The following is a 19,343-nucleotide window of genomic DNA, read 5'->3' as shown; positions in this document are numbered from 1 at the left end:
ACCCTAACCCTAACCTAACCCTATTTTTAGTAACAATGACCTTGACCTTGATCCCAGAAACCCCAAAATCAATCCCAAGCTACAACTTTATATAAGTTTGCTATACACCAAGTTTCATCATGATAGCTCATTCCTAAGTTAAGTTATTGACCGGAAACCCTTTTTCTATTTTAAGTAACAGTGACCTTGACCTTGACCCCAGAAACCCCAAAATCAATCCCAGCCTTTGTCTTGATATAAGCTACATACATACCAAGTTTTATTCAAATATCTTTACCAAAACAAAAGTTATTGACCGGAAACCCTTTTTCTATTTTAAGTAACAGTGACCTTGACCTTGACCCCAGAAACCCCAAAATCAATCCCAGCCTTTGTCTTGATATAAGCTACATACGTACCAAGTTTTATCCAAATATCTTTACCGAAACAAAAGTTATTGACCGGAAACCCTTTTTCTATTTTAAGTAACAGTGACCTTGACCTTGACCCCAGAAACCCCAAAATCAATCCCAGCCTTTGTCTTGATATAAGCTACATACATACCAAGTTTTATTCAAATATCTTTACCGAAACAAAAGTTATTGACCGGAAACACAAGTTTGACGCCGCCGCCGCCGCCGCCACCGCCGCCGCCGCCCGCCCGACCGACATCTACCCCAATCTAATAACTCAGGTTTTCGTTGAAAACCTGGTTAACAACTGTGTTTAGTATAAGAAACACAAAGCACCTAAAGTACCCTCACATGAACAGATTTGAGAGAGGACCTTACAAGGATGCTACAGACCAAAATTAATGAAGATTCATCAAACGCTTTAGGATGAGAAGTTCTAGAGGCCCCTTTTTGTCCTGACTGAATAAACTGGAGAGGACATTATAATGATGCTACAGACCAAGGCTGATAAAGATCCAGTAAGTGGTCTATGGTAAGAAGCCTTTTAAAGGTATTCCTGAATTTCAAACTTATTTCTTCAAAATATTTGTGGACTAACGCAACCATAAAGTCAAAGAAAATTAGAACCCCATGAATATCAAAGACTTCACAGTATATGTTTATTATATGTTAGGTCTACTTTGAAAAATAAATCTCCAAAGGCATCTAGGTAAAGCTTCATCAGAGGCCCATTTTTGTTGTTGGGTTTAACATCGCACCAACACAAGCATAGGTCATATGGCAACTTTCCAGCTTTGATGGTGGAAGAAGACCCCAGGTGCCCCTCCTTGCATTATTTCATCACGAGCAGGCTCCTGGGTAGAACCACCAACCTTCCGTAAGCCAGCTGAATGGCTTCCTCACTTGAAGAATTCAATGCCCAGGTGAGGCTTGAACCCACATTGGTGAGTGGCAAGTAATTCTAAGTCAACAACCTTAACCACTCGGCCACGGAGGCCCCTATCAGAGGCCCAGTTGAGTCTCAAGTTGTAAAATGTTACAAAATGTTACAAAACATGTCTTACTTGTTGTTTTGGTTTTATATCCATACTGTCAGAGGAGGAAGGCAGACCACCAACAAATTCTGCTAAACTTTCTTCCTCAGATGTAAGAACAACATCTGTAGAATACTTCAAGGAACTTTTCAGCTGGAATGGGGAGGCTGTAAAACAATGCATAAACTTTCTGAAACTCAAAGAAAATTTATTACATATAATATATTATATATAAAGTGATAGAACTGATTTCATAAGTAAGTGTCAAATAATTGAAACTGGAGTCAAGTACTGAAAACCTCTTATGCACAGCTATGGGGAGGACTACTCGGATGCAAAGAGTTTATCCCAAGGGGATGTTAGAAGGAATCCAATACCGAAATAATATGGGAAACAGGTCAGTTATCTATCTGAAACCCATTTTCACTAGTGATTGGTACTCTGCTGTGTTCCTTTTTCATAAACGTTTGTGTCTATTTGTTATACCTACATGTATGTTTGAATTGTTACGTTCATTTGCGTTTACATGTACACAATAACATGCTAAACTGCCATTTACATGTATATATTTATATTTACCCCTATTTCCATGCGGAGTATTGCATGGCTAAATGTGTTTTTTGAATGTAGCTTTTCAGGTTAGACTTTTGACCTTGTTTTTAGTAATAAAACCAGATATACTGCTAAGTTGACAGAACTCAATAACATAACTGAAATAATATTCAAATATTGGTTTGACTGATGAAACTAGGGCTGTCATTGATTGGGTCTTAGGCGTATCGACGATACCGATATATCAGAAGACAAATATCGACGATACATCAATATATTGATTATTAAGTTAGATAAACGACGTATTTGTTCATATGCATACTATATACCTTCCTGTAAATGCTATTTTAAGTTTTATTGCCTACTTTCCATATTTCTGTTTGATTGTGTTGTATTTGTATTTATGAAATAAAAGAAATACATAAAAATTAATAACATCTTTCATTTTTTTTTTGCCTTCACTCCTTTTTTGCATTTATCCAAACTTACAAATTTGTGAACTTTAGTTGTTTTTTAGGGTCTGAGTGTTTATTTGGGTAGTTTTTTCTCTGTGTAAAATATCGATTTTTGAAAATGGGAATCGATAATCGATCGACAAAAAAATATCGTTGATACATCGATATCGTTTCTATCGATGACAGCCCTAGATGAAACAATCACATAAACTAGCTATTAAACCTTTTTTCTGGGACTGATTAGCCACTGGTTGTTTTGCTGGAGATTTTCCTCTGTTTTGTTGTGCTGTGGATGTTCTAGGTGGTTCTGTGACTGGAGCAGGACTGGGTGTGGTTTTCTTCATGAACTTACCACCGTCTCTTCCTATCTTTACACTGTCCGTCTTTGAATTCTGAGATTCAGATATCTAAATATATTAAGAAACAAACATTTTGTAAATATATAAAGTGTGAAAACGTTTCAAAATAATATGCCATTTCTTTTGTATGATTTTGGGTTTAGTGTCTTTCTCAACAACTTTTCAGTCATATAAACAAAGGTGTCTACTAGTACTTGTAGCAGCAAGCACAATGCCCAACTTTATAGTGCTGCCTCACTCGAATATCACGCTGTAGACATGGCCAGAGAGCAAACTACAACCTGTCCTCCCACACTCGAAGTGGGCCTTCTACACTATGCTACCAAGGTGGTTGCCATTTTTTTCAATTATTACAATATCAAAAAATAATGAATATGCAATCAACAGTATTTCTAATTTTACAGAAAAACTGCAACTGGAAATTACACAGTACAGTTACAGAAATTTACATAGACCCATATTTCTCTAGATGACATTTTAATTCCTTGGCCTTTAAAACTTCTAATTACAGCCTATCCTGAACAGACAAGTTTAACAATGTTGCCAGTTACCTGGTCTCCACCAGACCTCGAGAGTTTAACTGCACTAAAACTTTCATCACTGTCTGACTCTAATGTATAGGTCTTGCGCGTGGCCACTCGCTGCTGAATCTTGCCAGTGATAGCTGAAGCCTTGTCTAGGGCACTGTGGGCCAGACGACTGGTCCCAAGCTGGCTCCCTGGCCTGCTCGAGCCAGCACTCTGCACTGACTGACTGCCATATCTTAAAAAGATAAGTAAAATAATTCAATATTCTTAAAAAAAAATTTTAATGAGCAACATTTACATTGAAAGTCTTTATACAGCAGAAATACTATACACCTCTCATTCTGTTTAATAAGACAATTAAAATTTCACATAAAATTCCTAGTTTTAGCATTCCACATACCAATAATTATCACAGTAACAGAACCCATTATACATAAAGCAGTCTGAAAGACAGCTATATCCCCCGCCGATGTTATGGACAGCAAAAGGGTTGATGGTATTTGGTGGAAGCATTAACATTGTTAAGTATATTTTATAGTACATGTATGACAACACCAATGAACTTGAAAATCCTTCAAGGGGTTTAGGAGATACAGAGGGGACACAAAATTGAAGGCTAAAACCTTTGACCTTGAGCTGTGACCTTGACCTTTAGCAAACATGGCTGGCTCATGAGTTCTGCACATCATCTTGATGGGTGATCATTTGACCCAAGTTTCATGAAAATTCTTCGAGGGGTTTACAGAGCTCAAACCTTTGACCTTGAGTTGTGATCTTGACATTGAGCCAAAATGGCTGACTCATGAGTTATGCACAAAGTGGTGGGGGATTCATAAAAGCTACAGTAACTGCTACATTTTCTAACACTTGTGTTTCTCAGAACCATACCATACTTAATCATTCTAATAAAACTGTATACATGTGAAAGATATACCTTTGTTGAGCCTGAGATTTAACAGCAGGTGATGGTGAACCAGCAGAGACCTGTGGTTTCTTTAAGAATTTATTCCCTGATGTGGCTGGTTCAACATTCTGGTCTCCTACAGACGGCTTCTTCTTCAGAAACTTACTACCTGAGGCAACTTCTGGTGTTGGTTTGACAGGAATATCTTCAATGTCACTTGATATGGAAATACTGTCACCAAGATCTTCGAAGTTGACAGTCTTCTGCTGTTTGGAGGTTTTTTGTGTAAGTGAACTGATGTAGGCCTGAAAGTATAAAATCAAGATCCTTGTTTTGTTAGGATAAAAGACACACCAACATAAATATTTCAGACATGCACAAATCTCTTGGAAGAGCTGCTTATCTTATGAATGCTTGCTAAATGACCCACTTATATAATAAAGCATACATACATAGGTAAAGGGCAAACAATTCTAAATCTGACAGTGATCTTAACCACTTGGCCATGCATGGAGGCCCCTTTTAAATTTTTTAGAAATGTTTACTACACTGTGCTTACTGTAAAAACAGAGTTTGTCTACTGAGGCATTTTTTAACACTTTTGGGTTGGGTTTTATTGACTATCAGCTCTTTCCGCCTGACTATGTATCCTTTACTAGAGGTGTACTGGTCAGGAACCCAGGCAATCCTTGCGTGTATCAGTGCTATACACTGGGCATGTTAAAGAACCAGGCTGTCTATTCGCAACGAGCTTGGCTAAGTTAGCCGGACAAGCCTGTATCTGATTTCTGATCTCTCTGTCAAGGGGGCTTTGTCTCACTCTGTCCCTCTGGTCAGATCGCTCTGTGTCTGTACTAGTAGAGAATGAATTATGCGCCATGTGTGGCTGCATTTGAACTATGTAAAGCGCCTTTGAACGTGAAATAGATCATGAAAAGGGCGCTATATAAATCTGGTATAATAATAATAATGTGATTTCAACTTTATTGACTGGTACAGAAGGCAATATGCTCATATGAGTGATATTATCGACAAAAGAAAGTGAAAATACTTAAACAGTAGATGAAAATATAGAATTTTCTGGAAGCTGCTGATTGTCCATATAGGGTCATCAAATCATAATGACAATTTCTGAATTTTATACAGTAAGTTTTATACTCAAAGTTTTCAGATTGTACATTATTATGTTTCTTATTATCATTCATGATTGTTAAAGCAATTATGAATTTCAATGCAAGAAGTAATTTTTTCATGAATTTATAATTCCAGGTTAAGATAATTATGCTCTCACATTCAGCTCATCTTCAGGTTTTTCAATTTTTTCTCCTTTCAGCTGACTGTTAGCTTTCTGAAGAAGTGCAGCTGTTGCTCCTGGATTCCTACGCTGCATTATTTAAAGCTTGGTGTTCAAACATGCATCATGGAGTCACTGAAAAACAAACAATATCTTTGACGTGCTTACATTAGCTAGTACTTGCTTAGTTATTATTTACAGCTTTACAACACATTTTTGATTCATGAAAATGAAAGCAAAAAATTGAATGACAAGTTTTTTGAAGACTGAAATCCAGGTATACACAACCTTAAGTTATCCAACTGATCGGAGTTCGAAGGGGTGGTTAACCCCTTGTGGGGGGTCTGGGAGGCGAAGGCCTCTATAAGACGGAGACGCTCTCACATGGAAAGTTTTTTCAACACAAAAAAAACCCTGGTTTTGAATCATCTCCCTCCATGTTTACTTTTTGTGACGTTTATTCATGCAGTAGAAATTACACGTACGTAGCACCGGTGAATGGAATAGCAGGCGTGTGAGTGCGATCTAGGGCCTTAATAGCGAGCTCGAAGAGCAAGCCCATAGGGCCTGCTCGAGAATCGAGCTTTGCGGTAACGCAAGTATACTTCCACACTTGGTGATGGATTTGAAAAGTTTCGTCGGAAGTTCTTAAAAAGTGCACCCTAACGGATAGGTGCTCAAAGGAAGTACTTCTTTCCGGAGTGAATACAGAACTTCATTCAATTGCTAAAAAATATTCATCACTCAACAATAATGAAAGAATGCATTCCAGTTGTTTGAAAAAAAAATTATTTTCATTCAAAAGATCAAGCATCGGCCAGAAAATGGAAAAAATGTCATTAATAAGCAGAAAGAAACGGGAACGCGATAATGACGTCACCGTGACACCGGCTTTCCATAATATTTGCAATGTATGATATGCACTGTTACAGGTATGGTGACACTAAATGTAGACTTTTTCAAGTGAATGGTTTCTCCTGAATTCTTGTGAGTAGGGAATAGTTTCTTTGTGACAAATAAATGATGCATAATATTTTTAGCTAAATCCGATTTCTTTGAGCTCGCTTTAAGGCTTTGCCTTATTTCATATTAGCGAGCACGTAGCTCGCCTTACAGCAATGTGTAGGCGAATATAACAAAGGTGTGACGAATGGGGCAAAAGTGATGTAGCTGAAAAATTTTTCTCTCGTCTGGGCGCCGCCATTTTGGGTGCCGCCATTTTGTTCTACTTCCGTCAAAGTCGGGAAAATTGTTTTTTTTTTCAAATTTTATATTTGAGTTAAAATCTCAATGTTCATTAGGTGTCTTTATTTTTAAAAAAGTTGTTATGGAAATAATTTCAATTTTGCTTTTATTTTACGAAGTGCGTGTCCCTAGAGGACAGGTGCTCACAGGAAATGCTTTGTTGGCAGTGAATACAGAACTTCATTTGATTGCTGAATATTATCCATCACTCAAAAATAATGCAAGAAAGATTTCCAGTTGGTAGAAAAAAATATGATTTTCGTTTAAAAGATCAAGCATTGGCCAGAAAATGGATAAAATGTCATATATAAGCAATAAGAACGCCACAAACAGGTAATGAGGTCACCGTGACACCGGCTTTCCATAATATGTATGGCAACGTATGATATTCGTATAATGACAACAAATTTTTGTTTCTTTCAACTTTTGAAGTGAATAGGTTCTCGGAATTGTTTTAAGCAGTGAATAGTTTCTTTGCCGTTTATGCTACGCTCGCTCAGAGGCTTTGCCTTTTTCATATTATGTGTGAGTCTGTGACACACGCACAATGCATGTGTCTTTGAAGTTCCTCGGTTATAAATAATTGGGTGAACAGTAAACCATTTACAAGTTTTATTTTTTTATTTTAAACGTTATGATCTGATATATATATATATATATATATATATATATATATATATATATATAATTTTCAAAGCAATTTCATCAAATTCATGGCTGTTTATCATGATCATCATGCACAATCATGTTCAAAATTACAACAAAGGTTTTTTCGAGTGTTCTTGACAGCTTAATCTTTGCAAATGTTGCAGTAAACATACTATGATGTGCATTTAGATCCTTACTCAGCAATTAATCTTTATCTTCTGCCGCAGTGTCCGACTGTCGCATAACAAATGTAAAATTGGGAAAAAATCATTTTCTGCCAACCGCCATTTGTAAACAAACAAACTTCTAACGACCAAGATTAACTGACAGCGACTGCAATCACTTTGTTGTTGTCATCTCCCAGGTATATTGAAATTTGCACGTTTCTTCTCTACACCTGTAATTATATATTACAGCAAGTAATTTTCATAATATTTTTAGATAAATTCAACGATGACTGGTCTTTAAAATTTGATGAAAATACTGTACTGCCTCACATCTCCTATGTTAATTACTATGTCCATGCCTTGTTCTTGAATCAGCTGGTATAAATAAATTCTTTTCCGGATATACAGCTACTACATGATGGGCAATCTTAGAGAACATTATTAAACGAGCTCTAGTTCTTCTTAATTATCTCTAATGATGGCCAACATGCGATTAGTGACGAATCAAGCAGCTCTTCTCTGAACTTTTTCAATTTGATCTATATGGCATGAATAGTCTAAATTGGTCTTTCTATAGCTTTACATGCATGTTCTTTCACTTTAGAAGAGTTAATTTTGAAACAGCTCGTATATGTTTACGTTACCATATTCAAATTACCATAAGCTGCGTGCATTGCACATGGTAGGCCTATGTCTGTAACAAGAAGCAGTTTTACACAAATGATCAGTTCCCTATTTCCTTATTGCATTTTACAAAATCAAACGTAATCTTTGTGTCGGTGCGACGTTAAACCAAACACAAAATCAAATGTAATCTGCTCTATGTTAACCGCCTCACATAATCTCTACCAGGAATCTAAATTACCGGAGTCAAAATACAAGTATACCTAAAACTTCTCAAATTCTTCTTTCATCAAGCAGTACATGCATATCTAGAAAGGAGGTCACTGTTGCCGAGTGCTGCCTGACCTCGAATCACTTGCCCCCACCGATATGTGTTCGAAACCTAGTTTCGGGTGTAGAATTCTTCATGTGAGAAAGTCATCCAGCTGGCTTATGGAAGGTCGATGGTTCAACATAGGTGCCCGCCCATGCCAGAAACACCACCAAAAGCGGGTAAAATAGCCACATGACCTAAATTGTTAGGTGTGAATCTAAACCCCTAAAAACAAAAACGTCTGGAATACCCTCGTGCAACCCCAGTCTCAGTCTATTTGCTAAGCGACAGGCTACTGTGTCCCTTAATTAAGCTATCTATATCCTGTTTAACTACATCAGTATGTATACTTTTACGCAGCACCCTGTGATATCTTTATTTCACTATCTAATGACAGTCAACATACTTCATATTGTTATCAGTTATGATTGTTTCAAAGTTCCACATAGACTGTAGATCTTTAACTGATTTAAAAAGATTTTTGTTATCAATCTGCTAAAATAAATTTTGTATTTAATATGCTTTGTGTCACCACTCATTAATTTCCTAGTAGTATAACAAAACACGAGATTAAACATTGCTGCCATTACAAGAAATCAAATCAGGATCAACAAATCTGTTTGGTCTGGCTGTAATTTAAAATAGTAATTCCACCAAACTAGTTCGTTACCTTTTTATATCCAAATACAGATATACACAATAGTGTCGATGATGTGTGGGGAATGATAACATAACTTGCAGCATTTTGTAAACATGTGTTATTTTCAATATTACCCTCTAACACTCTGTTACGTTTAATACATACCATTTGAAAAGGCTTAAAATGTTGGAAGGTAAGTACTGCCGAAGCAACAATTTTGTACCCTTAATCGAATTTTTATTCAATTTAATTAAAGAATAAAAATTCCATCCTACACATTCCTCGTGCTTTGAAGCAGCAACTTGTTGACATTAACTGTAATTCACACGACCACAGAAAAGAAATTTGTTCCATCAAAAATAATTGCAACTAATCATATTTTGTCCAGGAAGTACTTTATCATTTTCTTGTAAGTATTGCACAATATATAGATAAAGCACATTTTCAGACTTAAATGAAGAATAGTGAGCGCATTACAAATACTCTATAATCGATGGCAAAGTAACATATTGCGTTACAGTTACGTAAGTAACATGTTAAAGGATACAACCTTGGAAACTCGGAAGATGTCCGTGGAGTTCAAGCCCGTACCATACTTTATTTTAATTCATTTTTTACCTTCGGGATTGGAATTTACTGCCTCTAAATGTTCGACAATCTGCATCACTTTCTTCATTTAAAAGTTACCTAAACAAAAACAAAAACAAAAACAAAATCCCATCCTACTACTATGTTGGTACTGGGAAACTACAGGTCCTTCACACACGTCTTCGTACAAAATGTAGTTCTCTCAACTATGATGTTTCTGTAAAACATACCCCCTACACCTTTGTGAAACTATGGTGAAATTGAGACAAACTTTCACTTTTTCTTCGACTGCAGGTTTTATAATGACATTCATACAATTCTGCTTGGCAGTCTTCAAAATTTTAACATTAACCTGGATACACTATTATTTGAGAATCCAACTGTAACAGGTCAAGATAATACCTTAATTTTTACATTATTACAATCTTATATATCAAAAATCAAGAGATTTCTCCAATGATTCAAACATATCCAATTCACTGGTAATGAGGCATTACTTTTCCCTTCCTTTTTTTTCTTCCTTTCTATCTAGCCTTCCCCCCTCCCCCCTCTTCAGTCATACATTTTGTAAAGAATTTCTATCGTTAGAGTATTGGTCATTTTCATTTTTATATTCTTTTTAATCAAAGATATTCCATAATTCGTTAAATCTTAAAGCTCAGGGCAGTACAAACGAAATAAAACAGATATACCAGACATATAAGACATTGTCTTTCGTTCTAATCCTATCTATACAGATGTAATACATGTTTATATAATTTTATGTACATTATGAGGAAAAAAAATGTTTAAATTAAACTAAGGACATGTCACACGTCTGTACTGTCTTCTGTAAATATTGTATTGTCAATGAATGTCTCTTATGAATATGTTAAAGAGAAACTCTACCTAATAAAAGTTCATACATAGAACTAACGTGTAAAATAATAATACTGGTAATGTTTTAAAGTTCTCTACAAACAAATTAATGACCCTTATACCTTTCTAACAGTTTTTTTTTTATACGTTTTGTTAAACATATATAACTGTCAAATCTTTTAAATCAATAAACATTCTGTAACGTGCCAGTTGTCAAAATTAAAATAAAAAAGAAACAGTTATAAACTGAGGTATGTATGTTACTTGTCTTACTACCGCCAAGTTTTCAAATGACCAATTTATAGAGTATGACGCATACTTACAGGAATATTAGAAAACCTGACAAAGCTTACACAGTTTTATCATAATATATTCTCTTGAAATGAAACATAAACTCCAAAGGATTGTATTCGTAACGTATTTTAAGGTTGACGCTTAAACTGAATAGAACACAAGATCGTAAAGTAGTTATAAACAAAGAAACATTAATATAGTTTGATCAGATTATGACTAAGACATTCTATCTCAGATGAAAATTCACGGCAGTTAAACGTACCTTGAAGCTTCCATGTTCTATATTGTACAGGAACATTAATATAAAGATCACTAATCATAAATGACGGGTTCTAAACAAGTACAGACACACTTTTTGATATAACTGCTTGTTTAGAGCATATGTACATAGATTAGAGAGTGTTTATGCTGATATTTATTTAATAAAACAAGAGGGTCATTGACCCTAAAGCGCTCTCCTGAATACAAGGCTTCAAATGTGTTTGTATAAGTATAGAGTTAGGTTTCTTCTATGTTAGCCTATATTATATACCTGTCACACACACTTTTGAACCTATGGCAATAATTTGAACAATTATGGTAGACATTACAAATCTGATATCACACGCCAAATATCAAGGCTCTAGCTATAATTGATTCAGAGAAGAAAAGTGACCACGCCCCCTGGCAGCCATGTTTTTTTGACGAATCGGAATAATTTGAGCAATCTTGGTAGAGGGTCACACAAGGACCATTTGTGTAAAATTATCTTAAAATCAGGCATGCAGTTTCAAACAAGATTTTTTTTTTAAAGTTTCCACTATATACATATAGGGAAAAGTGACCACGCCCTCTGGCGGCCATGTTTTTTGACGAATCAAAATAATTTGAACAATCTTGGTAGAGGGTCACACAAGGACCATTTGTGTAAAATTATTCTAAAATCGGGCTTGCAGTTTCAAACAAGAATATTTTTAAATTTTCCACTATATACATATAGGGAAAAGTGACCACGCCCTCTGGCAGCCATGTTTTTTGACTACTCAAGATAATTTGAACAATCTTGGTAGAGGGTCACACGAGGACCATTTGTGTAAAATTATCTTAAAATCAGGCATGCAGTTTCAAACAAGATTTTTTTTTTAAAGTTTCCACTATATACATATAGGGAAAAGTGACCACGCCCTCTGGCGGCCATGTTTTTTGACGAATCAAAATAATTTGAACAATCTTGGTAGAGGGTCACACAAGGACCATTTGTGTAAAATTATTCTAAAATCGGGCTAGCAGTTTCAAACAAGAATATTTTTAAATTTTCCACTATATACATATAGGGAAAAGTGACCACGCCCTCTGGCAGCCATGTTTTTTGACTACTCAAGATAATTTGAACAATCTTGGTAGAGGGTCACACGAGGACCATTTGTGTAAAATTATTCTAAAATCGGGCTAGCAGTTTCACACAAGAAGATTTTTAAAGTTTCCACTATATACATATAGGGAAAAGTGACCACGCCCTCTGGCGGCCGGCCATGTTTTTTGACGAATCAAAATAATTTGAACAATCTTGGTAGACGGTCACACGAGGACCATTTGTGTAAAATTATTCTATAATCGGACAAGCAGTTTCATACAAGAAGATTTTTTAAAGTTTCCACTATATACATATAGGGAAAAATGACCAGCCCTCCAGCAGCCATGTTTTTTGACGAATCGGTATAGTTTGAACAATCTTGGTAGAGGGTGACATAAGGACCATTTGTGTGAAATTATTTCAAAATCGAACCATCGGTTTAGGAGATGTCGTTTGAAGTTTTTTCTACTTTTAGCTCTGGCATCCCCTATGTGCAACCAAGCGGAACAACTTGTTTGAACAACTTTGGTAGAGGACCACCCAAGCAACATCCAGGCCAAGTTTCATCAAAATCCATTCAGTGGTTTAAACATAATTGTTGACGACAGACGACTTGACGCATGGACGCACACACGCACGGACGACGGACACAGCGAGATTACAATACCTCACGATGAGCACTTTGTGCTCAGGTGAGCTAAAAATAGCACCGTTACATTGGGTTGAACATTGCTGTTAAAATGTTCCCCAAATATGACAAGATGTCATTCTGCAGTTTCATGTTCAATATAACTTCAGTAAACTGCAATAAAACATTCACGGTATATACCCGTCTCTTCTCTGTAATTCGCTTGGACTATATAACACAAACTTAAAAATCTTCTGTTAACTTGGTCTTACACACACCCGCATACTATGGGGGTGTAGTTTATAAACTTCGGAAAATTTAAAATAATGCTTATTTTGATCAAATATTTGTAAAGTGTGTAAAAAAAGTTTTTCAAAAGTGGATACAATTCGAAAATCATTAAGCACAACGCATGTCTGGTGACTGACAAATCTATAGTTAGTCGCTACGCTTTCCTATTTGATGGTGCCATGATTAATAAAGTGAAAGACTCCGTTTGCTTTTCTCCTAAATTCTAAAAAAACGGACCGAGTGAGTAGAATTTGTCTTGCAGCTTGCTTAGTCGTGCCCTTAAACGTTAGGCTCTTGGTGCTCTGACTTCAGACAAGTCGTTGAGTACATTGGTGTGTTTATACCTTAGATTGACCCTATTTATATGTTCTACTTTATATAATTTGGTATTTTGTTACTAATGTTAGAGCCTTTCTCAGCGGGGAGTTATTTTATTTACACTGCCTTGTCTAACTTGTTGAAAATAGTTTAAGTGCAAGGTTGACATGCCCTAAACGCAATTTAACCCCCAGTTTCCTTTATATAGGTTACTGACCGTTCCAAGACGGTGCCCCTATTTTCACCTTGTTTTTTTTTGTCCGTACAGTTTATTGTCTTGTTTGTTGTTTGTGTGTTCTTTCCTCTTCCCTCATCGCCCCCTTGCATTTTCACCCCCTCTCCTTGAACTATGAGTGAGGTTAAGTCCCTACCATATTTCTGGCTACCGGCCGTCCCTGGGCGGTGCCCTAATGTGTTGTTTTTCCTGCTTTTGTGTTTATTTACTATGTATACATACATCTGTACGGGCGTGCGTGTTTGTATGTGTATGTGTGCGCGCGCGTGTATGCGTGCAGACTTGCGTGTTTGTGTGTGCGTGCGTGTTTGCACCCTTTTAACAACCCCTGACCCATTCTTTTTTTGTATTTTTACATATAGTTAATTAGTTAAAATGTACTTGTTGGATTTTCAAGCAACCCGTCTTCTATATTTTTCCGCTACACTTTCTTTTTGTTGAGGGCCTACTTTGCGATGCACTGCTCTCTGGCTTTGTTTTGGGTACTCTGTGCTTCAGGGAAATCTACCCTTACCTTTTATTTCTTTAGCAAAATTATGGAAATACGCGACGTCAATTAAGAAAAGATCTTTCTTTTCGTGACAACATATAGTATGTCCGACAAAAAAGTAAAATATTGCTGTTATGATGATGAAGAGGATTTTGTTTTGCCCACTAGTCCACTTGTGTAACTTTTAAAAATACAAAGCGTTCACTGGTTGAAGCTGCGGTTGATGTAACTGTTCAAGCGGCAACGAATAAACTACCAAGATCACTTTCAAGACCTACCAAGTGTCCCTTTTCCTTCAAACCGACGTAGAAAAATTATCATAAAATAACAAAATAAAATGATAGTGTCTGTTGTGTTTTTTTTCCATTATAGGGTGTGAAGTTCGTTTAGACCCCACTTACAGCACGACCGAAATATAGAGTTTTGCTAAACCACGTTGTGTAAGGCGAGTTTATTTCTGGCGCCAGAGAAAGCACTGAGAAATGCCGTCCAGTATGCAAGAACTTTGGAAATCTTGAATGGTATCAGCGTTCCTTAGCGTTCCTTACATATTGACAAAATAAGAGACAGCGAAATGTTTCAGAAAATTAGATTCATTTTAGAACGTCATCAAATATTGTAGAGGATGTGGTTGTATGTAACTAATACGAATCGCTAACATATATCGAAGAGTTTGTCTCGATAAAAATGCAGTTTTAACGAAAATCTAATTATGATCTGAACGAAATAATGGCAATCGTATACACTCATAGACATTTATAATCGGTCACCTAAAAGATCTAGTATGATTTTCATAGATTTCGTTAAGACTACGCTGAAAATAAAACAATGAAGTATACCATGCATGGTTGATTTAAGCCATTTTAATGTAAAATTACCCTCACGAATAAATAGCAGATGTAGCCCAGTAAAATAAGAAATTTAGGGGAAAAAATTTGCACAGAAATGATATTTGGCATGCGTAATGTATAACATATCAGGAATGACATATCAAAAATCTACCAAAATTCAATGATGCAAACACCCTTTTTTTGGGGTAAAATGTTGAAAAAATGAAACAAAAGTGCGAATATTTGGAATTCCCTCTTAACTTCATAATATACTTATCTGAGCATGCCAAAATTTTAAAGGATAAGAGCAGAGTCTATTACCAGTCATTGAAAATTACATTTGAAATAATATGTATCCAATATGGCTGCCAAATCCAATATGGCCGCCAAAACTTATGGGGATTTCTGGAATTGATTCATAGTATGTTTTATACTGCATCTGAGTGTGTCAAACATCCAAATGATAACAGAAAAGTATAACAACGTTCACTAGACATAATCACTAAAGCATTTTAATCCAATATTACATCATAAATCTAATATGACTTCCTTATTTCCAATATGGCCGCCTAATAAACAACATGATAACCAACAATTTTAGCATTATCTTTACGAAATGGTTAACAAATACCTCTACATAAAATGTTCCACTCTATGTAACTACTAAAATTCACAAAAATGATATTTTGAGAAGTTATCACACTGTATAGATATTGTCAAAGAATGATCGAAGTCAGACTTTACTTAAATGCTATATGGCATGTATTAGCTTTTTGTAAAATATCACATCTATCAGTTAGTACCTCTATCAATACAATATCAATACAAATAATCAAACAAGTCCTGATTTCTGAGCTATTATGTTTTGTAGATGTAGTAAACTTTAGATTGTTAAGTCAAGGGCGTAACCAGGGTGTCCAGGGGGTGAGGGTGGGGGCGACAAGTGCCCCCTTTTCGGCAAAGTTTGCAGTTTTTATTAATGAAATACCCTTGAATGGCCATTCTTTAATTGTTTTCGGCTCAATGGCCAATATATATAATCATCTGAAAAATGTTTTGTCCATATCAAGGCCGCCGCACGGCAATGGAGCGGCCGCTGTAGGGTTGCCAGGCGATGATTGCTTTATATCCGTGTGATTTCACGGGTACCACACGGACAGCAAGCGGCAACCTTGCATCACCTGTGCGAGGGCCATGCGAAGGTCCCACGAGTCTACAATCTCTTTATTATTTCTTTTGGGCACCATGTACACGTAAAATCGTGCGTTGGTTACACTATCTGCGCGCAGCCTTTTAAAGATGCCCGTGCGGGGATTGTGCAATGCCACCTGTGACATGTCTATACTTTTCACTAAACAAAATCGCAGAGGCTTCGGAGCCCGTGAATCCGTACGAAAATCGCACTGCCGCCTCCTGCACGAAATGGAGGAAACGAGCTGTTTACGGGCTCCGCAGACGCATCGCAGGTCAAATGTGAACTAGTTATTACTTGCCAAATATTCTCAACTGGGTACATGCACATGTAGTTATTCTTTGTATCATAGAATATGATTTTTAGAAAGATCAGAGCATATATAATATTACTTTTATGCGAAAATAATTATGTACAGCTATATACCTTTTCACAATAGTGGAATGAAATATATAAAAATGACAGCTTAAGTTTACATTAATTTTCTAATAAATGGTACAATGTAAACTTTGTTTCATAAACAACAATGACCTTTTTTCTATGCACAACGCATCTGTCAAATATTTTTTTAGAAAAAATGTTGAATCTTTCTATATATTAATTTTGTATTATTATTATTCTAACTTACTGATTACAAATAAATTCACTGAACATACAAAAACGTTATATACAATTAACTATTCAGAGAAAAAAGCGATAAAATAAGTCGCATTTCTACCCATTAGTAAGCTTTCAAATACACGCCAAGTCGCCCGAAATAACTTCTTAATTTAAAAGATTTTCTGGGGTAGGCCCCCATTCCCCCACCTGCGGAAGGAGAACCCCTCTCCCACACCTACATCCCACTCGTCGTTTCTCGTACTCGCACATCCTCCAATAAATTCTGGTTACGCCTATGTAAGTCCTCTGCACATCGAACAGACGGAACTACATTCCAAACCTACTTTTCTGCAACTTACTGCAGACTAATGTTTACAACCTGATTGGCAAGTACAGTAAATAACTTTCATGACAATTTAACTGTTCCGCCTGTTGGACGTGTAGAGGACTTAGTTGTGATATTAACTCGTTTGTACCGGAGTTTAGTGCTGACTAAATCTTTAACAACATCTACAAAAACAAGAGCTGTCCTTAAGACAGCAAATGCTCGACTGTTCGAATTGTTGTCCTAGAAGCAGGAATATTACCCTTAATGCTAGAGTTTCAATCCAGTATCTGCATTAGTTTTTGAGATAGTAAATTGCATGCAAAACTTCAACCAGAAGTTTTAAGTTCACAGAGGACATAATTTGGCAAAAATGCATGTCAGAGTTATTGGACTTGATGCTATAACCTAGTTTTATAACTGTGAAGATACAAAAAAGTTTCAATTTAATATCTGCATTTGATTTGGTTTAATATCTGCATTTGATTTGGAGACAGTAACTTGCATGCAAAACTTAAACCAGGATTTTCAGAAGTCCAGAAGGAGGCATTATTTGCCAAAAATACATACATGTCAGAGTTATGGGACCTGACCCAATGAGGTTGGTAATTGACCTAGAAAAGAAAACATAAGTTACAGAGCTCTATACCTTTAAGCCTTGAATGATAGCTATATGTACTTGAATGCAAAACATTTGCCAAGATTTTAAGTCTAAAAGGGGGCATAATTTGGCCAAAATGCATGTCAGAGTTATGGCTCTTGATGCTATCTCCTAGTTTCATGACCCCGAAGACACATTTAATCAGGATTTTCCAAGTCCAAAAGGGGGCATAATTTGGTCAAAATACATGTCAGAGTTATGCGGCTTGACCCAGTGAGGTCGGTAATTGACCCCCCAAAAAAGAAAAAAATATGTTTCAAAGCTTTATGCCTTTAAACGATAGCTATATGTACTTGCACGCAAAACTTTAACCAGAATTTTCTAAGTCCAAAATGGGGACTAATTTGGCCAAAATGCATGTCTAGAGTTATGGCTCTTGATGCTATCACCTAGTTTTATGACCCCTGAAGACACATGTGAGGTTGGTAATTAGCCTAGAAAAAGAAAAAAAAGTTTTAAAGTTATATGCCTTTAAATGATAGCTATATGTACTTGCATGCAAAACTTTAACCAAGGTGTGACGCCGACGCCGACGCCGACGCCAAGGTAAGTAGAATAGAATAGCTAGACTATTCTTCGAATAGTCGAGCTAATAATAACTCAGAAATCAGGACTTGTTTGATTATTTGTGAAGAAATAAAGCAGACTCTCCCGGTCGGTTAGAAACAGTGTTTCCTAAATGTTATATGTGTAGCAGACAACATGCTTACAAATTGTAAATTAAAATCTAGAAGTAACTATGTAAGTTAGACATGGAAATACAATGAAAGAATGCATTCTTATCCGCATGCTTACTTGTCTAAGTGTGTATTTGACTTTGAAAGAGAGTTCATATAGAGTTATTCTTTAAATTAAAGAAATTAATAGGATTCGAACCCTTTTCTCCTAAATTTAATTCGCAGGTTTAAATCGAAATATTTGCAACACAGTACTTAAAATGAACTATAAAATGGCATCAATGGTATTTCTGCGAATCTTTTTATATATGCAATGTTAAGAAGTCATTGAAAACAATGTACAAGTTAAGTTTCAACATTTTTAAGCTTCAAAATTCCAGTTTACTCATAGTTATAGGCGTATTATCAATATTCCAGAATATCGCAGTTTTCTGTTCTTTTGCCCAAAAAATCATATTTTGCGTACTTAGATTTTTCAGTGTTGACTCGGCACATGTTGTAGGACATGAAAACACAAAAACCATTTCTGTGCAATTTTTTTCCTTTATTTGCATTTTTGACACTAGATTTACTGGACTAATGGGAACAAAGGTGATCGAGACACTTTCAGTCGTGCTAGTTAAATACTATCCAAGATATCGCAATTACAACGGTGACTGATTATAAAAGTCTTTGAGTATACAGGTTGCATACTTGAGACGTGCAACTTATGTTCACGTGACTTTCCTCTACACTTCCAAGTTTTTGACGGATTGATGTATTTCTTGGCAATGATTAATTTCATGTACAAGTCGAAGCTCAAACTCTCAGAATAAACGTATCTGTATTAAAAATGAAATGCAATAACACCTCACTAAAAACAATCGACG

At 36.0% G+C, this 19,343-nt stretch overlaps 1 protein-coding gene across 4 annotated transcripts in view; it reads right to left on the bottom strand.

Annotated features, from left to right (window-relative positions):
- Nucleotides 1-19,343, bottom strand: part of LOC123525153 (nucleolar protein dao-5-like) — a 58,911-nt gene that overhangs the window by 12,814 nt on the left and 26,754 nt on the right. For 2 of the 4 annotated variants that reach the window (XM_053538134.1, XM_053538136.1), the window contains exons 2-6: nucleotides 5,515-5,652; nucleotides 4,254-4,528; nucleotides 3,344-3,554; nucleotides 2,657-2,840; nucleotides 1,457-1,593 (exon numbers count right to left, since the gene is read on the bottom strand). In XM_053538134.1, coding sequence (XP_053394109.1) covers nucleotides 1,457-1,593; nucleotides 2,657-2,840; nucleotides 3,344-3,554; nucleotides 4,254-4,528; nucleotides 5,515-5,613 — 906 coding nt within the window. In that variant the 5' untranslated portion in view covers nucleotides 5,614-5,652. Of the gene's footprint in view, nucleotides 1-1,456; nucleotides 1,594-2,656; nucleotides 2,841-3,343; nucleotides 3,555-4,253; nucleotides 4,529-5,514; nucleotides 5,653-7,583; nucleotides 7,741-19,343 lie in introns of those variants that run through there. The other 2 variants (XM_045303952.2, XM_053538135.1) reach the window with 2 other exon arrangements.

The sequence above is a fragment of the Mercenaria mercenaria genome, chromosome 3 (assembly GCF_021730395.1).
Source record: "Mercenaria mercenaria strain notata chromosome 3, MADL_Memer_1, whole genome shotgun sequence".
NCBI lineage: Eukaryota > Metazoa > Mollusca > Bivalvia > Venerida > Veneridae > Mercenaria > Mercenaria mercenaria.
Note: the sequence above shows the minus strand (reverse complement) of the source record. Positions and strands in the feature narration are given on the sequence as shown.